Below are 22,840 nucleotides of genomic sequence, written 5' to 3'. Positions count from 1 at the left end.
CAAAGATTTTATTGTGCAAAATACAGTTCTTTTTTCTAATGTGTCTGTTTTTGCATAAACTTGTCTCCATTAATAGTGGATGAAGATTTATCCTTAGTTTGGGCCCAAAACCTTAATATTGATGCTAAAAATATAGCTCAGTTCCATGAGAGACTTTAAAGCAATTCCATGATAAAAAATTCTGGAAATCAGGTTTTCAAGCCTTATTTTATTAGAAAATTTAAATTATTATTATTTTTTTCTGTTAAAAAGGAAGTAGCCAATGTCCATGTTTGAATTTTCTTGAGCAAATAGTAAAGGACAGCAAACTAGGGTAAGAAACACATTAGAAGACACTTCCTACTTCTTACAACCTCAAGTTACCCTTTCCTACCCAGTGACCTATTTCTGTTGAGCAGCAAGAAAAAAAAAATTCATTTCTTTTTGCCTTTTTGGATTTTCCAAGATGAGCTTCATTTACCTGTATACAAACCAAAGCTGGGTAAACAACTTTTATATTGACAAAGACCGAGGACACCTCTCATGAACCAAGACACCTCGTTTTCCTCGGCTTCCTTTGCAGTGTAGTCCAATGGTTATGAAACCAATTGAAAGTCAAATAATATTCAAAATGACACGGATGGACAACAAATAACAAAAACACATGGAATCCCCTTAGCTGGTATTCTTTCCAAAAGACAAGTCCCTACCATTCTGTAAATAAAATTATAAATACTAAAGAAATGAAGAGAACTTTCACAATGGGGGAAAGGAACATCTCTTATCATAATAAATATTTTGGTACAAAAATTTAAAAACTGTAGAAAACTTTAGTACCTCTGGGTACCTTTTTCTAGTAAGATCATACCTGCTTCAGAACTTGTCTGATTATAGCTGCTAACAATGCTGTTTGGTATCACAGGAGTGGAGGACGCTGAAATTCTTGACTGAGGTGGGTTGGGATGTAATGAGTTTCCTAAAGCCATGCCCGACTGACTGAGCATCCCACAGTTCCCGCTAGCCTGAATCTGATTTATTAAACCTGCAAGATGGTGGTTGGGGGCTGGACTGTTACTGTGAACAAAGTTAGTGTTTGCATTGTGGCAGTGCACGGCTTCCCCTCTTAAAGGTATGCTCTGTGTCTGAAGAACAGTGGAATTCATATTAGGATCTGGAAAATGCAGCTGGTTAGCAGAGCAAGGCAAAGCAGTATTTGATCCCCCACAACCCGGGGTACTATTGCTACTCAAGTGAGAGCTTTGACAACTCATAGACTGTAGTAACTGAGACATTGAACTGATGGGAAACGACCCCTGCCCCTGCTTCCTTAGCAAGTCGGGTCCAGGTTTAGGAGCTGCAGAACTATCCATTTGAGACTGTCTGAGCAAACTCAATACTGTGGTAGGTGGCTGTTTTCTTTTCCGTAACGAGTCTTTTTGCTGAGACATCAACTTATCTCTTAGTGCTGCTCGACCACTTTGACCTTCACCTGTTGGGAGAAGCATGTTGGCAGTTGGAGGGAACACGGTGTTTAAAGTGCTATGTCCTTCAGTGTTGCCACTGCTGGCAACAGCTCCAGAATTGTTACTGCTGCTACTGTTGTTACCAGCAAGTTTGTTTTGATTTGCTAGCTGTGCTTTGGCTGCTGCTGAGAGTAAACTACTTGCTGGAAAGGAGGCAGCATTGTGCTGGTTCAAGATCTGATTTAAAGGCATTCCCAGCAAACCAGGCTGACTCTTTACAGAACCATTTCCGGCAGATGCAGTAGGAAAAGCTGCACTGCTTGGGGTACTGAGTACATTACTCATTCCAGCAATTAATGGGTTAGGGATATCCTTGTACTGATGATGTCCATCAGACTTGGTAGAAGGGCTTGATGGCATTGATGGCCTTGGGGAACCTATTGTTGACCTTGGTGACCTAGGTGGGACTTTTATGCCACTACAAGTGGCCTGGGGTCCTACAGGTGGCATCATGAAATTTCCATGATCTGATGATGTGGAAGATGAGCGTGATCTTTGGGGCGATGCCTCAATCCTTCCAATTCCAGTCCCCATCATGTGCACTGGGGATGTCACTGGAGAAGGGGACAAGGAGGTTGAAGCTGAATGCTGAATTCTTTGTACATGACTCCCATGATTCATATGACCAGGTTTTACAGTTGGCAAAGGGAGATTGCTTGGCAGAGGAACAACAGCAGGAGGCATGCTTACATTCATCACAGGTACCTGAGAGTGGACATTTGAATGGAAACTGGTTGGATTGATGATAATAGGGTTTTGATTCACTGGTTTACTGGGAATAGGGTCAAGAATGCCAAGTGGATCTTTCTCAGATGTTAATGGCTTTTTCTGAAGAGCACAAGAAGGTGGAGGAGGGGGAGGTGGGCCTTGGAGTGGTTTGTGGTGGAACATTGCTCGTGGTATTTCCATATTAGTTGAAAAATTACACATTGGTTTTTTCATGACTGGACTCTTTGTAGTCAAGGTTGGGGAAAGAGGTATATTAGTTCTTCCAGCCATTGCACAGGATGACTGTACGGGAGAACCATGAAGCATTACTGAAGGTGGAGAAAGAGGAGTCCTATTCAGGTGAACAGGACTGGAATTGGGAGCTCCATGAAAACCAGGGTTGTTTCTTGTGAAGACATCAGGGCTTCCAAGTGGGTCAGTCCTTGGAGAGATTGAACCATCTCCATAGATCTGGGAACCTGATGATGCTGGGCTGGGTAGGCCTCCATGGCTACCACGAAATGGAGATTTCTGTCCATGCTCACTACTGCCCAATCTCTGTCGGGGGTAGACAGGGTGGAGTTCCTGCTGCTGACTTCCAGGCAGGTCTTGCACATAAAGCCTTCCCATGGCATTTGATGATCCAGTCATTAGCTTGAAAGGGTTCTTACATTCCGGCACTACAGAATTTGTAATTCCTTCGTGAGACTTGTTTCTTACTGATCTTGGAGTTGCCGCCCGTGAAGGTACTACTGGAGTTGCATCTGACGTGAAAGAGAAAAAATAATATTGTTAATTGTCTCAACTATTTTGTGTTGGAGAGAAGGGGGAGAGGGGAAGAAAACTGAGGAGGGTGAGACAAGGACACTCGGAAATGCAAATTTGCAAACAAAGGCTGTGACCCTAAATAGTCTAAAAAGTTCTGTACCCGGAGACTGAGACATCAACTAAGGAGCAAGCATGGTCTAGACTTAGGACCCCTGCACATATGTGGCCGATGGGTGGCTTGGTCTCCATATGGGGCACCTGGAGAGTGGAGGACAGGTGGGACTGTTTCTAACATGGACTCTATTGCCTGCTTTCGGATCACTTTCTCCTGGCAGGCTGCCTTGCCTGGCCTCAGTGGATATGGATATGCTCACTCCTGATGTGACCTGATGAGCTGGGAAGGGTTGATATGGGGGTGGGGGAGAAGGGGTGCTCCCCTTTTCTGGGGGGAAAGGGAGAGGGGGAGGGGAAAAGAGGAAGAGGAGGTCTGGGAGGAGAGGGAGGGGGCACCCTTGATGTAAATAAGCTGAAATAAAATAACAATTAAGAAATAGATAAAAAAATTTTAACATTTAAAAAAAAGTTCTGTAAGCTATATTATACTTTGATTTAAACAAAGTACATTATTCATCCTTAGTTGATGAAATGTTCTCAGTAACTATTTATTACACTTGTTTACTCCTTGTCTTTTAAGAAAGCATGGGCATAACAATCAGTACAGGCTGACATTAGTCATTTTAATATTTAGAATTTGAAAAATCAAGACTGACAGCCCAGATGGTGATGGCAGTGTTGCTGTTCTGCTGGTCTGGCAATCTTTAAGAACAGTCAAAAATGAAAAATTGTAATCTTTGTGGCACCTTTTTCTTGTGTTGCTTAAATAAATTGCAATTTCTACAAGACAATGTGTTATTCTATAACTGTTTCGGTTACTTGACTAAAACTTCCTGAGGTGCAACGGCAATAGGTCCTTATCCTAAAAACGTCACTGTAAGAACAGGCTCTTATTGATACCCTATGGCAAATCGCTCAACTTGGCTGTCAATGAAAATATGCTGGACTTTGAGTCACTAGCATACAACATGAGAATTTTTCCTGTGCTGCAAATCTGTCTAAACAATTGTCTAGCTATATTTTAGGTAATTGGACTGGAGAATTCGATACTACGATGGAGCAGCTGAGAGTGGCCATTGTCACAGTAAATTCTACCAGAGTGGACGCAGGACTAGCCACAGGATTATCAACATGGATTGCTGCAGCCATGAATCATCTGAAGGAATGGGCGGGCATGGGAGCGTTAGCAGGCCTTCTGGTGTTGGTCTCCTTGGTTTGCCTGTGGTATATATGCAAGATTAGAGTCTCACAACAGTGTGATGCAGCCATGATCATTCAGGCCTTTACAGCCATTGAAGCAGGACATTCTCCCCAAGCATGGTTGGATACCATAAAAAGCTAAAATGTTAAGCTCAGGATGCGAGGCTAAGCACTGCACTCAGGGTCAGCCGCTTTGGACCCAGAGAAGAGCATGTCTGGTTGCATGCGGGTTGATGCCCCAGGTCCCTGAGAAAAAGGTATCGGACGGGTCTGATGCTCTTTGGGTGGATGACACCTAAATGAACATTGGTACAAAGTCCCAATTTATTTCTAATATCAGAGATCAGACCTCTACTCTTGCCTGATGCGTCTAAAACAAAAAGGGGGAACTGTAGAGAGCTGCGGAATGCTATGCCTTAAAGATGGAGCTGGTTTCCGCCTTCCACCTTCCCGATGGTGAGTGCTCTCTGTCACGAACAATTCCACATTTGGGTAAGGCTGAGGATCTGGCTTGCTTCCATGTATGTGGACCTATCTGCATTGCCCACGTGGCACGCCTGGGTTGGCTACCCAGAGGCTATTTAAGCTGTGGGCTGGCTTTCCCCAGGGTCTGAGGATTGTTCAAGGTTCCTGAATAAACTGCATTGAAAAAAAAAAAAAAAAAAAAAGAACAGGCTCTTAGTTTCTGTGATTTGAGTAAATGAGGTTTCTGTCCTTTCTCGCAGTGATAGCAGGAATACATGTGGTGACATCACCATGCACAGCTTCCTCGAGGGGAACATTGCCTGTTGTTCTGTTCAAGACAGTTTCTTAACTGGCTCTTATTGTGAGGGCAGTTTCAGTCAACCAGCTTAGGTAAGATATTACAGTCCCTTTATAAGGACAGACTTTTCATGTAAAATTTAGTTGTGGTGTTAGTCTTCAGTACTGGATTGCAATTGAGTATTCCCTTTCACATCAGCTCATGTCTCCATCTTTTGGAATCCCGTCAGTTCCTTTGGAGATCAGACAGAATATAGGCAACAAAAGCAAGCTGGTTCATCATACAGAATTTTCAGCCTATCATGTCGGAATTCTAGGTTTAAGATTTTGTTTTAATGTTTTAAAGCCCTGAGAATAGTTAAGTATTTTATAAAGTTGCCTCTTCTAAAACAAAGATGGCAAATAATATTCTCATATGCTAATTCTGACTAATTTGTGTTGGCTGCTTAGAGAGCTGTGCTGAAAAGAATGCAGTTATAGCTGTGCTCTATGAGAAAATGCCAGAAAGTCTATTAAGGCACAGGAGATGAAAGTGGCACCAATCATACTATGTATTTGCCATATCTATTTTGAGACTTAAAAGCATATTAGCAATTATACTTAGATTCATTTGCAATCAGAGATATGCTTAAGGGATAATTACACACTTAAAATGAATCAGCTTCTACTATTTGCAAGGGAGTATACAGGTCAAATCATATAATAACTTTTAAGACAGCATTTCACAACCTGGCCATACATATTATAGCACGAAGAGAGAGCAGTGAACATGTGTCTCCACTTCCTGTTTGGAATATGTAGACTTTCTGATTCTAGCATGGTAAAGGATCTTTGAAAGAGTAATTATCTTGGGACTAAGCAACATAACAGAAAAAGAAGACCCACTTAGCTGAGGCTAATTTTCTTGTTAAAGAGGGATCATTAAAGGTTCTTAATTAAAGAAACAACGGATTAAGATATATAGGGCATTGTACTTGGTGGATAGTGAAAATGGAGTTAAATGTAGTAGCATCACTAGCAAGATCATGGACTATGTTCTGTATATATGAGTCATCTGCTTGCGTATTTTCTTATCACCAATATAGTTATGATTGTATGCGGTTCCATGATTAAGATACAGACAGTAATGGCGTTTTTTATATTCAGCTAACAGAATTTATACAACAGCTATGGTTTAGAAAGGATTTCTTCTATACCTAAAGATAAATTGTTATTATCTTTAAAATGAGAGGAATGGTAAATAGACAAGAGTCAGGCTGATGTTGAATGACAGGGACCAAAGCACAGTTAGCAAGTGTGGAAACATGGTACTGGCAGGTGCTGCCAAGTATATTCAGGTAGGACATTTAAAAGAATAAATGGAAACAAAGTTAATATTTATGCTAACTGCTCAGTAGGTCTGAATTTTTAATTATTTCCACCTCAGTTTATGACAACATAAACTTAGGAAACAAAGGTCAAGTATGCAGCTAGTAAACAGTGCACTTAACCAACAAAACACACCACTCTGGAAGGAGGAGGACACACTTCTCATGGGGTCTTTAATTTCAAGAATTAGACTTGTATGTGTAGCTACAGTCTAAAAGGCCTAGAACAAGGTTCCGCTAGGGTTTTTAGAGAAACAGGGCAGACAGTGGAGACAGGCGAACACTGGGATATAAGATGGCGTGTGATCTGCACACTGAAGAGCAGTGTGGGCAGGAGATGGCTCACTTGCTGCTCTGACAGGGCTGGGTTCACAGCATCCACATGGAAACCCACAACCACCTGTAACTCCAGTTCCAGGAGATCTGATGGCCTTATCTGACCTCTGCTGGCACCAGGCACATATGTGGTGCTTGTACATACATGCAGGCATAAATCGAAAAACAAGAGCATTTGTAACACATGCGTAAGACACATGCTTAGGTGGTAGGGCAATGTTAAATTTTAAATAATTTATTACTATCAAATGTACCTTTACAATGTTAGAACTGATGTGTATTAAAAAAACAAACAAACCTATACCTCATTAAGAAATAAGTTCCTCAGTTCTTTACATATTCTGGATACTAGAGGGTTGGGAACATGTCTCTGACATGAACTCAGTGGTGGGCTCTTTGATCACCACCCATTGGGGGGAGCAGCCTTGCCAGGCCACACAGGAAGATGATGCAGCCAGCCTTGATGACACCTGATAAGCTAGGGTCAGATGGAAGTGGAGGAGGACCTCCCCTATCAGGAGACTAGGGGAAGGGCATAGGGGGAGAAGAGGGAGGGTGAGTGGGACTGGAAGGAGATGAGGGAGAGGGCTGTAGTGGGGACATAAAATAAATATTAATAAATAAATTAAAAAAAGAAATAAGTTTCCTGAAAGATTTGTTTTCCTTACCTACATCAGTGGAGCAATTCTTTTGATTATTCCTTATTCAAAGTTAGTGGGTTATTAGACAGACACTCTATGTTAACAACAACTAAATACCAGTTTTTCTTCCTCTGCATTTTTGGCTCAAGTACTTTTAATTATGTGTGTGATGTGAAAATGTTCTTGCATCCAGGGCTCTCAGTGTTTATTTATCATTTTAAATCTCCATTTAACTCAGATTATTTTCGACGTCATTCACTAATTATGGTATACTAAATGTGGTATATAATTATGGAAAAGTTTCTATCCTTTTTAAATGTCTAAATTATTTTTCAAAGTTAGTCTTGATTTGAGTTCTGCCATGAAACCGTGGGTGATTATTATAGGTTACAGACATCATGGTGATATTTTTCAGAACTTTGTAGTACAGAATCAACTGTCCATCAAACAGACACTTGGGAGCTTAACTATATTTGTTGTAAGTTATCCTTTCAATGTTAGATAGGTTACACTATTCTGAAGATGCTTTACATGAATACCATGAACAGAAGTTCCTCAGCTACAAGGAATCCCATAGAGAATAAGTTGATCATTAAGGGAAAAATACCTTATCAGTGAAGAAGTCCAATGGACCCAGTCTTAAGCAAGTAGTCAAATTTAATGTAACCAACACAGGATTAGCTGACATTATGTGCTTTTTCATGAAAATATAACATCACTCATATACCATTCCTACCAAACCAAGCATAACTGTGATGTGAGGAATCAGTTAAGAAACTGAAACTGAGGAACATTCTGCACAGCTATCCTACTGCCTCAGAAATGTCAATGTCATCATGGAAGATTGACACAGACCGGGGAACTGAAGACTAAAGAAATGTAAAAGCTAATTATAGTATATAATCTTTGATTATAGTCTAGATTCTAAAAAAGAAATGAACTTTTAAAGAAACTAGAAGAGTTATTAGTAAGAAAAGGAATTTGAATACAGACTACACATTAGCTCATAGAATTTTATCAGTACCATTAGACTGTGGTGGCATAGTTAAATGTCCTTTACTTCTACATTCAGATGACATTATAATCTCATCAGGCAGCATTTGATGTCAGCAAGAATATTTATGTACAAACTGGAAAATCACACCTCACAGCATGGGGAGGGGTGGATTCAGCACATACGCTGGCACTTTTCTCAACTTCTGCAATTTCACACAAAGGGAAGTGTGAGGGTTAGTGATGGGGCTCAGTGTATGAAGGCACTTGCCATCAGGCCTGACAACCTGAGTTTGACCCAGAAGAGAAAACTTCCTCTTGCAACTTATCCTCTGACCTTCATATGTGCACTGTGACCACCATATGCATGCACGCAGAAACACACTTCAATACAGAAATGTACTAAGAGTTTTACTTAAAAGGAAAGGTGTGTCTGTGCGTGTGTGTTGTAGGAGTGAGTGTGTGTCTGTGTGTGTTGTGGGAGTGTATGTATAGGTATGTCTGTGTGTGTTGTGGAAGTGGACTATAAAAAGCTCTTGGCTAAGTAGTTTGTATTTGGGTAGGTGTTTAATAAATAACTATTTTGGTTAAAAAAATGTAACATGGTTAATTATTTTTTATTCAACTGTGATTGACTACAGTTTCCCCTAGCTCTACTCCTCCCAGTCTCTCCTCTCCCATCTGGATCCACCCCCTCTCATTAGAAAACAGACTTCTAAGGGATAATAATAGATAGAACATAATCAGATAAAGCAAACTTCTAATAATATTGGTAAGCTATATTTGGGACTTGATCTTAGCCACTGAAATCTAGCCCTATATTAGTGGATGTTTTCTATAAAAAATGTAGCATTTTTTTTTCCTGTATGCACATACACAGAATTTTAATTTGCTGGTTATTCTGATTGTATAACTGTATGGTGTGAGTAATAAAATTTGAAAAACAGATCCATGGTAATTTTTCAGAATGTGCTGTTTGTATTCAAAAGCGTAGATCACACAAAAACTGTGGATGTTCAAAATGTAACTGAGAAATCTTTGGCAAAGTGATTTTTTAGTTATTCCTTCTCTTGGAGTAGCGTCAGGAGACTGCCTATCCCTGCAACAATATTACATACTTGTTCCTCCTCCAGGACTGGTGAGCACCAGAGAAGGATGTGGAGCCTCCATGCTTTTATGGAGCGTGGCCACTGCAATGATTTTTCTCTTATGTATGCATAGCTTTGTAACATCTTCATCTGCCTTAACATCTTCTGCAGTTCTCTGCTTCACAGCAGCTCCAGGATCAAAGTTAAAAACCTGGAAAAAACCCCACAGATTCTGTTTATAGTATGTCTATGAAAACATTTACTAGAAAAAACTCTCATTTACAAAGAGAAAGACTGTGCATAGATTAAGCTATAAATAGGAATTAAGCCTTTAAGGTCTCAAATGGAAGGTAAACAACTGTACATAATTTAAAAATACTTCTGGCCAAACAATATTTTTTTAGTGACAAATAATGAAAATTAAACAAATCTTATGATAGCTAAGCTAATTAAACAAAGGGAAGGGTACAAAATCTAATAACATTTCTAATTTAGGTACTTCCTGATGGCATAACAGCACAGAAACAAATGGAGCACACTGTGAAAAATGTGAAAAGCCACAGCATCCCAGATCCTTATTTTTGCTACAATATCCCTATATGCTTACTTTCCCTGTTGCTTACTTTTATTACTACATTAATATTATTAGCTCATTACTGATCTAAAAATCTATTGTTATGTCAAAATTCTTATTTGTTATATAAATGTCTCTTAAAAACATGGTAATATACAAAAAGGTGTTTATTAACTTTTAGCTTTAAATTAGCATTAAATAAACATTTTGGAGAATAATTATCTATTTTCATACCAAATTAATATTTCACCATTTTAAACTATATTTTTTCTTTTTTGAGATGGGGTTTCTCTGTGTACCCTTGGCTGTCCTGGACTAACTTTGTAGACCAGGCTGGCCTTGAACTCACAGAGATCTGCCTGTCTCTGCCTTCCTGAGTGCTGGGATTACAGGTGTGCACCACCATGCCCAGCCTATATTTTTACTTTTTAAAGCAGTAAAAATGCTTCATATTTTTGTTAAGAGTTGAACTTTGTGATTTTAAGAGTATCTGGCAGATTAACTGCTACCAGGGTGAAGCATAATATTAGATTTGAGTAGCCGTAGTAGCGAATGAAAGCTCTGTATGAGAAGCAAAGCTCCAATAAAAGGTGCGATGAAATTGTCAATGTGTCACTTTAAAAATGAATCAAATTATTTTTTCACAATTTCTAAGCATTCCAAAGTGCACACAAAATAATTAATATGAATATGAGACTAGACAACTAATGAAAGAGTGAGATGCCAAGTGAGAAATGCAGACGCAGGAGGCATCTGAAACCCGAACTGAAGCCTTCCGTAGCCCTACTGTGAAGTGGTTACCTTGGGAAGGATAAGAGGACACTCCAAGCCACACTTGCATGTTCCATCAGTAAGCAGGTAAGTCTTAACCTGCTCCAAGCAAGACAACAAAGACCCACTGGGACTGTAAAAACAGTTTAAAAAAAACATCAGGAAATAATTTTGACTACATATATTATATTAAAAAAAAAAACCAACCATCATTTATAGCCTTACTGTCCCTTTATTTCCTACTAGGAAAAGACATTTTCTTTCCAGTATTATGTTAGCTACTAAATTACAGACATTGACACTATCTCTTTCTTTGGAATTGAAATATATCTCAGAAAAATTCATACTTTCCACAGAAAATGAAACAAAGCATCTTAAAAACCAGGAATGGCTTGAAGATGGGAAAATTCCTCTATTCTGAAGAAAGGACAGAAGCAGGTAAGAGAGGAAGGGGAAGAACGTGGACAAGTAATGCTCTTTATTTGAACTATAAGAGCTGCTTTAAGCTCACTGAGGAAAAAGTGAAATGGCAACATGCTGAGGTGCAAACCAGAAAGCTGTAAAGCATAAGCAAACTGGAGATAAGAGCTTCGTCACGTGTCTACTGCCCGTTTTTCTGGAAGCAGAGGAGCTTCCATCCAGGTTTTTCCCCATCCCCTCAGTGTGTTTCTCTGAAGATGGGTAAATGTGATCCAATCCAAATTCTCCCGGACAGAAAGAATGTGCAGAAAGGGAAAGTGGTGTTAGGCAGAACTGACACAAAGCTGGCAAACCTTGAAGAAATGTGATGTTAGGCAGTCACAAAGCCCTCAACAGGCCTCCAGGGTCAGGTTCTCAGGTCACGAAGTCAATACAAGAAATAAGTATGTATTCACTTCAAGTTCATACATTAGGTGCTAAGTCAGATGAAAGAATAAGTCTGTGATATTTATTTACATTGGGGATTTAGTTAAAAACAAAATTTGCATTTTAGGACATTTTTACTATTAATAGGTTGATTTTTAAATCATAAATGCATACTAAAATTATTCATATATATACTTTGAGAATATACTTTATTTATGACTATTTGGAATAACCTTCCTTTAAAAGCCTTCTGGTCAAATCCAGAACAATACCTGGTTTCCTACACAGAGCATACCTCCTGAATAGATCTATTCTGCCTCCACGGAAACACAGGTAGCACTTGAAATAGACAGGTGAAAATACAGAATTATACAAGTGACTTATGCACAATTCTTAGGAAAAAAAAAAAAAACAACTTAGCTAAATGACCTACTTAGGGTGTTTTAGATGACAGGAAAGGATAATAATTTCACATTAGACTGGAATTTTAACACAGCAGACAGAGGCATGCCTTTACAGGTCAGATAAATTTAATAAAACAGTGTCATTGAAATGTACATTGATTTTTCCTATGAAGAATTAGTAAGCTTAGTTTAAAAAAAATGCTCAATATTTTACTTACAAAAAAAAACCTGTATGGATGACAATCTGGAGGGATTTAATTGTAAAATTTAGCCTAAAGTGGAGAATTCCTAAAGTCTATTAAGAATACCCCAGACACTTTAAAAATACTTCCTATCACTCAGTTAGGTCTTTTTATCCAGTTCTAGCTCTTTAATTAACTTTTGGGAGTAATAATTAATGTAAAAATAGTTACAGCTTAAATCACAGATAAAGCTTAAAGGACTGGAAACAGGTGGAGCTCTTGACATGTAGCTTCTGTGCCACAAGGCAGGAAGAGCTGGAAACCAACCTAGAAAGGCCTAGCTGTGTATTGAAAGGGAGAAGCAGGAGGAGGAGGTTAACTTCCCACAAATGTTCAGTGGGAATTCAACCGGGCCCAGCTGAGCAGATCATTTAGCGTGATGGCCTTTTAACTTCACCTTATCTGGGAAGTTCCTCTCTGAGAATTCTTGGTGTTGAGATTTGATTTGGAGACCTCATGCTAAGAGGATTATCAGGCATTCAAGACTAGAGAGATTTGGAAATTCAGAAACAAGGTAACTGAATTCTTAGACCTTAATTTGGATTTTGACTCCTACACTTGACCTGATTTTTGCTCACAGTGATGTGAAAAGCTGATTTCATAAGTAGTTATCAAGACTTTGGTCTAGGCTGGTATAATTTTTTTCTTTATAGATCTTGGACAGTCATGAACACAAGCATGTCACAGATAACTTGCAGTGTTATATTAGTACCAAAATATTTCTGTCAATCTACGAACAAAATTGGCAAAGGAACACTTTGCAAAGATTAATCCTGAGTACTTGTGTATCTTAATTGCAAGGGCTAGACTACTCATTCACTTCTTTCTTATTCCTCCACTACAGTTAACAGAGAACACTTTTAAAATTACAGAAAAAAAAATACATGTGACAAAGAAATTGCAATTAGAATTAAATTTACCTCAAGAAACGTTTTACCCAAATGAAACAAACTCATATCTGAACTGACTTCTTGAGTTATAGCATGTGAGTCTTTATGTTCATATAGCAAAACAAAACAAAACAAAACAAAACAAAACAAAACACTCATTCATGTATTTTTATTTTTCTTTAGTTTTTCTAAGGACAGGGTTTCTGGTATCCCAGACTGGCTTCTGACTCACTATGTAGGTAAAGCCTGCTCTGAACCCCTGGTCTCCTTCCCTCTAGCTCCTAAATGCTAAGAGTATAGGCATGCACCATCATGCCCACCAAATATAATACATTTTTGCAGAACTGAAGAACTCTGTTGAAGCTAGGTTACAAAACCCACATGGAAAGCAATACTTACAATATAATGTTGTACTTTATCTTTTAAACATTTCTGTTTTTAAATTATAACACAAAATTTATCTACCCAATTTTTCATTATTTATTAAAAAACTACAAGTAATGAATTTAAGGGTCAATTATTTAATAAAAAAGACTAAAACTTTTTATTTTTGTTTTTCAGATTGGGTCTCACTATGTAGCCCTGGGTGGCCGAGAACTTGCTATATAGACCAAGCTGATCTTGAACTCACAGAGAGCCACTTTCCTCTCCCTCCCAAGCTCTGATTCCTGGCTAGGGAGCTAAAATTTCATTAATGTCCAATTTATTCAAACACACACACACACACACCAAAAAACAAAAGGGCAGGCCATAGGCATCATGCCTATTTTTTTCGTTTTTGCTATTATCTCATGCATGAAAACTGATTAAAAATCTACACAAAAAAGATAAAAGTTACTTTTAGTTAAAAAGTCTAACAATGAAAATTGCTAATTAGATTCAAAGAGTACTCTGAAGCAGGGTGATATTTTTAAGAGAAGTTGGGTCTATTTCCAGTATTTTACATTTTCCTGTGAATATATTTTTGTTTATGTTTTTTTATTTTCTTTATATTTATTACAGAGAATTAGAAAGATAACTTTACACATATATAACTAATGAATAAAGATTCTCTTCGATAACTTAAGAAAATTTACATTGCTAAACAGCACAGAATAAAAATACTTGTGTATTTCTAGCACAGAGGTCATTTATTTATGTAATTTCTTCATGTTAGCTGCCATCAGACAGAATATTTTGTTCCCTTAAAGAGGATCGGTCTTTTACTGCCTTAATCTTGACATTGTAAACTTGGAGGTAACAGAGGTAATAAGAGCTTACCTGATGTAAAGCACGCCATTATGATCCACACGACGCTGCCAACCCACAGGAACCTGTATAGCTGGAAGACCTCCTTCCTTGTCTCCTCCGTCACACTCTTTGCCTCCATTCATTTTCTGTGTCTGCTTGGGGCGCTCCAGAGATATCAGCAGTAAGATGATATCCTTCTATTACAGAGCATGGTGGCCTTCAAAACTGGGCCAGCACAGCACAGTTTTCCCAGACTACGAAATACATGGGAAACTTCGGCTCAGTTTGGAACCAAGTCCTTGAAATCTACCATTGTGAAAATGTTTCCGATTATACTCTACATTAAATAAAAAAATACCTCATTCCTAGGCATGGTCTACATAGGCAAAAACAAATACTCTCAACCAGGGAAAATCATAATTCTCATATGCTGGTACCTGTCTGAAGCAGAAGAGGGAAAGGTGAAAAGTTTTTAGTTGTTCATTTTGTCTTGAACCTTGATGCTGTACTAAAATAACCTCTACTGTCTAGAAACTGGTCTGTTTGGACAGCACCAGCCAGTTAATGTCTTCAGTACTACCCGCCTTTATAGGCCACATTCTTTAAGCTTTCTCTTTATTTTCCAATGACAATCCAAGGTGTTGCAGGTTGGTTCATCTGATGTTTTCATGACTTCAAATTTCCAATAACGTAGCCTGAAATATATGTAAATACAGAAACTGTACATTTAATGTTGAAATTTGAGAAGCCAGATCATTTAAAAATAAACTTTTAAATATGTCCAACCATTTTTGTGTTCTCTACTGTCAAAATCATATGTAAATTTGACTTCATTTTCTTTTTTGAAATTAGACATATTATATATCTAATTTCTACTTATAAGTGAGTATATACCATGTGTGTCTTTCTGCTTCTGGGATACCTCACTCAGGATAATCTTTTCTAGTTCCCACCATTTGCTTGCAAATTTGATGATATATACTCACTTATAAGTGGATATTAGACATACAATATAGGATAAACATACTAAAATCTGTACACCTAAAGAAGCTAAGCAGAAGGAGGACCCTGGGTAAGATGATCAATCCTCACTCAGAAAGGCAAACAGGATGGACAGCGGAAGAGAGAGAAAACAGGGAACAGGACAGGAGCCTACCACAGAGGGTCTTTGAAAGACTCTATCCAGGAAGGTATCAAAGCAGATGATGAGACTCATAGCCAAACTTTTGGCAGAGTGCAGGGAATCTTATGAAAGAAGGGGGAGATAGAAAGACCTGGAGGAGACAGGAGCTCCACAAGGAGAGCAACAGAACGAAAAATCTGGGCACAGGGGTCTTTTCTGAGACTGATACTCCAACCAAGGACGGTGCATGGAGATTACCTAGAACCCCTGCTCAGATGTAGCCCATGGCAGCTCTGTCTCCAAGTGGGTTCCCTAGTAATGGGAACAGGGACTGTCTCTGACATGAACTCAGTGGCTGGCTCTTTGATTACCTCCCCCTGAAGGGGGAGCAGCCTTACCAGACCACAGAGGAAGACAATGCAGCCAGTCCTGATGAGGCCTGATAGGCTAGGGACAGGTGGAAGGGGAGGAGGACCTCTGCTATCAGTGGATTTTGGGAGGGTAGGACTGAGAGGGGATGAGGGAAGAGGCTACAGCTGGGATACAATAAACTGTAATTTATAAAAAATAAATAAAATTTAAAAGCAGGAAAAAAAAGAAAAAAGTTATTTTTAGTCTTTCTAATTGAAATAAAATTATACCACTTTCCCTTTCCTTTCTCCAGATCCTTCCATCTACCTTCCATCAAACCCTTCCCATGTGCCCTGCCGTCACTCAAATTGACAGCTTCTTTTTCTTTGATTAACATTGTTACATACATATATAGTATGTATGCACACACACACACACACACACACAGCCTGCTGAGTTCTTTTATGTTGTTAGTGTGCATATGGTGTCAAGGCTGAGCATTCTACATTACATATATCCCTGGGAGAGGCTAATTATTCTCACAAACTTGTTTTCTTACAAATTCATCTATTTACTATAGTCAAATAATTTGATTTACTTTTCACAACAAACAACTTTTTAATTACTTGAGATAGATCTAAAATTATGGTTTCTCACTGTCTCCCCCTCTAACTTGAAATAAAAACATACCCATCACCTTTTATGACCTGTCAACCAGAAAACCACGTTACTCAAGTCACATTTTGATTACTCCATAGTATTAGATTCAGCTGTGATTAAGCTTTCTTTCCTAATCATTATATTGTACTAAGTTTTTAAGGAAATAGAAGAAATAAAATATGATGCATTACCAAATATGAGGGAACATTTTCTCCTACACTTGACTTATAGTCAAGATTTTCCAGAGCCTCTTACATTGTGGTCCACTCTAAATTTCATTAAGTTACAAGGTGGTGTTAGAAGAAGACATGGTAGCTGAAACAAAAGGGATCGGTGGTAGCGTATACAGGCAAGCTTGTATGGGTGATCTTGAAGAAGCAATTAAATACAAAATAATTAAATTCAACAGCTTTAATCTTGCAGTATTATGGAGAATGTGGTGTCACATTTGGTAGAAACGTGTTGTGAAGAAGCCTTTCAGTGGTCACTTTAACATGTGGCTTATAGTCATATCCCTGAAGCCATGAGATCACATTGAAAACGGAAAACCTGCCCTCGAGTTTTAAGAATGGGACACGTGGCGCACACCTGTGACCCAGCACTCAGGGAGGCAGAGGCAGGAGGATCTCTGTAAATTCCAGGCCAGCCTGGCCTGCAAAACAAGTTCAGGACAGCCAAGGCTACACAGAGAAACCCTGTCTCAAAAAACTGAAAGGAAAAAAAAAAAAAAGATGAGACGTGGCCCATTATCAAAAAGTTTCCAGTAACAGTAATTCATAAAAAAAAAAAAGAAAGATAAAGAAAAAAAGAAAAGAAAAAGCTATGCCTGAACATCTGAAATGGGAAGGATAAAATGTACTGGAAAACTGTCAAACAGCCAGATTAAGGAGGCTTCAAAAGAGGTGAGAAATTTACACACTTTTAAGCAATATGTACATACAAGTAGGCATAGAACTAGTCAATCTCCATTCTTTTTGATTTTTTTAAAAATCTTCTTTAAATTAAATTTTAATTTTTACATTAATTATATTTTATTCACTTTGTATCCCAGCTGAAGCCCCCTCCCACATTCCCTCCTAATCCTACCCTTCTTCCCTCATCTCCTTCCATGTCTAAGTCCACTGATAGGGGACGTCCTCCTCCTCTTCCATCTGACCCTAGCTTATCAAGTCTCATCACCACTGGTTAAAATGTCCCCCTTTGTGGCCTGGCAAGGCTGTTCCCCCATGGGAGTGGGGTAGGGGTGGTCAAAGAGCCAGCCACTGAGTTCATGTCAGAGAAAGTCTCTGTTCCCCTTACTAGGGAAACATGGAGACAGAGATGCCATGGGCTACATCTGTGCAAGGATTCTAGGTTATCTCCATGCATGGTTCTTGGTTAGACGATCAGTCTCAGAAAAGACCCCTGTGCCCAGATATTTTGGTTCTGTTGCTCTCCTTGTGGAGCTCCTGTCCTCACCAGGTCTTATTAAGTACCTCTTCTTTCATGGCTCACTGTACTCTGCCCAAAGTTTGGCTAGGAGTCTCAGCATCTGCTTTGATAACCTTCCTGGATACAGTCTTTCAAAGGCCCTCTGTGGTAGACTCCTGTCCTGTTTCCTGTTTTCTCCTTCTTCCAATGTGCATCCCATTTGTTTTTCTGAGTGAGGACTGATCATCTTACCCAAGGTGTTCCTTCTTGTTTAGCTTCTTTAGGTGTACAGATTTTAGTATGTTTATCTGATATTATAGGTCTCTATCCACTTATAAGTGAGTATATACTGTGTGTGTCTTTCTGCTTCTGGGATACCTCACTTAGGATGATCTTTTCTAGATCCCACACCATTTGCCTGCAAATTGCATGATTTCCTTGTTTTTAATTGCTGAGTAGTATTCCATTGTGTAAATGGACTACAATTTCTGCATTCATTCCTCCATTAATGGACATCTGGCTTGTTTCCAGTTTCTGGCTATTAAGAATAAAGTGGCTATGAACATGGTTGAACAAATGTCCTTGTTGTGTACTTGAGACTAGGAGTGGTATAGTTGGATCTTGAGGGAAATGCTATTCCTAACTGTCTGAGAAAGTGCCAGATTTATTTCCAAAGTGGTTTTATTTATATATTTATTTGTTATAATTTATTCATTTTGCATCCCTGCTGCAGTCCCCTGCCTTATCTCCTTCCAGTCACACACACCCCCTTCTCCCCTTTCCCTAGTCCCCTGATAGGGAGGACCTCCTCCCCTTTTTATCAGGTCTCATCAAGGCTGGTCGCATCACCTTCCTCTGTGGAATGGCAAGGCTGCACCCCCCCAGTGGGTGGTGATCAAAGAGCTGGCCACTGAGCTCATGTCAGAGACAGAGCCTGCTTCCCTTAACTAGGGAACCTACTTGGAAACTGAGCAACAAATAGCTTTCCTTTCATGTTTAAAGTTTTGGAGAAATCAGGGATACAAGGCACATACCTAAACATAGTAAAGGCAATACACAGCAAGCCTATAGCCAACATCAAAGTAAATGGAGAGAAACTTAAATCAATCCCACTGAAATCAGGGACAAGGCAAGGCTGCCCACTCTCTCCTTATCTTTTCAACATAGTTCTTGAAATCCTAGCTGGAGCAATAAGACAAGTAAAGGAGATAAAAGGGATACAAATTGGAAAGGGAGAAGTCAAAGTACCACTATTCACAGACAATATGATAGTATATATGTGTGACCCCAAAATTCAACTCCTTCAGCTGATAAACACATTAGCAAAGTGGCTGGATACAAAATTAACTAAAAAAAAAAAAAAAAACAAAAAACTGAAGCCTTCCTGTATATAAAAGACAAACGGGCTGAGAAAGAAATTAGGGAAACAACATCCTTTACAATAGTCACAAATAACAGCAGTCTCCTTTGTTAGTCTACATATTTAAACCAGCCTAAAATCTTTCAGGTATCTTTCATTAGGAAAGGAAGAAACTGTCTTGCAGTGACATTCATTGTAGATTTAGACATAGGTCTTATTGCTTTGGCCCAGAGGCAGGGTAAAGGCATACTGAAGCACACACTCATTTCACTGAGGAGCAGGGCCTGTGTTTATAGGTGGTAAACAATGGGCGGGCATGGGAGCGTTAGCAGGCCTTCTGGTGTTGGTCTCCTTGGTTTGCCTGTGGTGTATATGCAAGATTAGAGTCTCACAACAGCGTAATGCAGCCATGACCATTCAGGCCTTTACAGCCATTGAAGCAGGAGAGTCTCCCCAAGCATGGTTGGCTACCATAAAAAGCTAAAATGTTAAGCTCAGGATGCGAGGCTAAGCACTGCACTCAGGGTCAGCCGCTTTGGACCCAGAGAAGAGCATGTCTGGTTGCATGCGGGTTGATGCCCCAGGTCCCACCTCTTAGAAAAGGTATCAGATGGGTCTGATGCTCTTTGGGTGGATGACACCCAAATGAACATCGGTACAAAGTCCCAATTTATTTCTAATATCAGAGATCAGACCTCTACTCTTGCCTGATGCGTCTAAAACAAAAAGGGGGAACTGTAGAGGGCTGCGGAATGCTATGCCTTAAAGATGGAGCTGGTTTCCACCTTCTACCTTCCCGATGGTGAGTGCTCTCTGTCACAAACAATTCCATATTTGGCTAAGGCTGAGGATCTGGCTTGCTTCCCTGTATGTGGACCTATCTGCATTGCCCACGTGGCACGCTGGGGTTGGCTACCCAGCTGTGGGCTGGCTTTCCCCAGGGTCAGATGATTGTTCAAGGTTCCTGAATAAACTGCATTGAAAAAAAAAAACAACAAAACAATGGTAGGTCACGTGGAAGTAGCAAATGTTTACTGGGAAAATTCAGGGTGTGAAGAATAGTGTCTTACAGTAACAGTCGCAGTGGGGCTGAGGCTATTATCAGCATCACCAGGTTCAAGCTCCTGTGCCATGCTTCTCACAGGAATGACCCACTTGCAGGCTCAATGTTTTAGTTCTGTCTTCCTTTCATTGTACTGTTGACTAAGTCTGTGCTTATTTATATGTCATTCAATACCCAAAGAGCAGTTAGGAAGTACTAGGAATTGTGCCTGGTTTTAGGAGTACAAAGATATATATGTTACGATATGAATATCTGTGTCATCTCAAGTTGGAATGTGGCATTAGGAAGGAAGCATTGAAAAGTGATCAGTTCCTGGGCAGAGCTTGATGAAGGAGAAGTGAGCCGGGAGAGGGATCTCTTTAACCCTGAGGGTTACAGTGGAACGAGACATGTATGAGTCTGAGCGGGATCTCTTCAACTCTGAGGGTTACAGTGGAACGAGGCATGAACAACGGGGGCCTCTCAATGGATACTGCACACAAAGGTGCCTTGATTCTGAACTTCTAAGCCCTGGGGATGGCGAGAAATATGTTTCTGCTGTTGAGAAGCTATGTAAATTTAGTAGCATAGACAAAGTGAGAGAACAAGGAGAATAATATTTTGCATTAAGGTGCTTATGAGGAAGCTTGAAGGCAAAACTAAAAATTGAACCGTAATTTCTCTGTGGAATAAGACCTACTGTAAAAAAAAAATCCGTATTTCAATTATTTGTATCTAGAAGTGCACATTGACAATAGTTTAACATAGTAAACAACAATGTATCACCACTCTACAGTGTTTTGTCACATTCATATACATATATATATATACACATTTTTTTTTTACTAAAAGAATTAGAAAACATTGCCAATTTTGTTGAGTCATTCCGAATAACAACTTAATTTCTCCTTTTACACTCATCCTCCTCCTTTCTCCTCAGAGGTGACCATCATCATTATTCTGGTCTGTATTTGTTTATTTGTATGTATCTGCATTAACAATATGTATACTGTCCCATTTGTATTATAATTATATGTAATTCAAGAACTCATCTGTTAGAATTTGTCATTTTTTGGGGGGGGATTTTTCTCTTGATTATTTTTATCTCTGTTGTGGACATATAGACCCAATCTATTTAATATTGTTCTTAAAACTTATGTGCACTATTGTGTGTGATATATGTGGGCACACATGAATGTGTGTGGAGGTCAGAGGACAATACTATGAAGTTGGTTTTTCCTTAGACATTTATGTGGTCTATAGAGATATAACTCAAGTTGCCAGGCATGCAGAGCAAGCCTTTACCTGCTGAGAAATCTCACTAGCCCCCAAGTTAAATTTTAATAACTGAGTAGTATTTGTTGGCATTATTATACAATCATTTATGTTTTGACATAACATTTTAACATGGGGTGATAGATTCTGAACATTATTTATTCTTTTACAATGATATACATACATATATGTACACACATATATGTACATATATATATATGTGTGTGTAAACACACCCACAAAATAGACTTTGATCAAAGCCCCTATCCATTATCCTCTCTCCCCCTCTTAACAAATCCATTTTCCCCAACTCTCCCTTCTACTTTCAAGTTTTACTCTTAGTTTTTGGTCACCAACTAAATTTAATTATGATTTTAATTCTTACATGAACAGAGTTGGGGAGCTATTTGAGGGACTGAGATACAGAGGAACATGATTCCTGTTCCCTGAGCCTGGACATTTTCAACTCTATATAGATGCTGCCCAGTGTTCTTTAAGAAACTATTTTGCAAGCTTAAACCACACATTGATCGCAATACCCTAACAGTGGGTGACTTCAACACCCCACTCTCACCAAGGGACAGATCAACTAGACAGAAACCAAATAGGGAAATAAAAGCACTTACAGAGTCCCTAAATCAAATGGACCTAATAGACGTCTACAGATCTTTCCACCCAAACTCAAAAGAGTATACCTTCTTTTCAGCACCTCATGGAACCTTCTCCAAAATAGATCATATAGTTGGTCACAAAGCAAGCCTCAACAGATATAAAAAGATTGAGATAATCCCGTGTATTCTATCGGACCACCATGGACTAAAGTTGGACATCAACAACAATGGAAATAACCAAAAACCTACACGCACATGGAAACTGAACAACTTGTTACTCAATGACAGCTGGGTTAAGGAAGAAATAAGGAAAGAAATTAAAGACTTCCTAGAACTCAATGAAAATGAAGGCACAACATACCCATATTTATGGGACACATTGAAAGCAGTGCTCAGAGGAAAATTTATAGCACTAAGTGCCTTCAAGAAGAAATTTGTAACATCACATACAAGTAACTTAATGGCCCAACTGAAAACCCTAGAAAAAAAAAGAAGCAGATACACCCAAGAGGAGCAGAAGGCTGGAAATAATCAAACTCAGGGCTGAAATCAATCAATTAGAAACAAATAAA

The 22,840-nt window shown here is 39.0% G+C and overlaps 1 protein-coding gene across 5 annotated transcripts in view; it reads right to left on the bottom strand.

The window, feature by feature from the left end:
* Mbd5 (methyl-CpG binding domain protein 5) overlaps positions 1–22,840 on the bottom strand; it is a 355,636-nt gene that overhangs the window by 61,127 nt on the left and 271,669 nt on the right. For 4 of the 5 annotated variants that reach the window (XM_060390126.1, XM_060390125.1, XM_060390127.1 and 1 more), the window contains 4 exons: positions 14,467–15,131; positions 10,855–10,957; positions 9,510–9,690; positions 848–2,974 (listed from right to left, as the gene is read on the bottom strand). In XM_060390126.1, coding sequence (XP_060246109.1) covers positions 848–2,974; positions 9,510–9,690; positions 10,855–10,957; positions 14,467–14,579 — 2,524 coding nt within the window. In that variant the 5' untranslated portion in view covers positions 14,580–15,131. The remainder of the gene's footprint in view (positions 1–847; positions 2,975–9,509; positions 9,691–10,854; positions 10,958–14,466; positions 15,132–22,840) is intronic. The other variant, XM_060390128.1, reaches the window with a different exon arrangement.

Source organism: Meriones unguiculatus, chromosome 8, assembly GCF_030254825.1.
Source record: "Meriones unguiculatus strain TT.TT164.6M chromosome 8, Bangor_MerUng_6.1, whole genome shotgun sequence".
Taxonomy (NCBI): domain Eukaryota; kingdom Metazoa; phylum Chordata; class Mammalia; order Rodentia; family Muridae; genus Meriones; species Meriones unguiculatus.
Note: the sequence above shows the minus strand (reverse complement) of the source record. Positions and strands in the feature narration are given on the sequence as shown.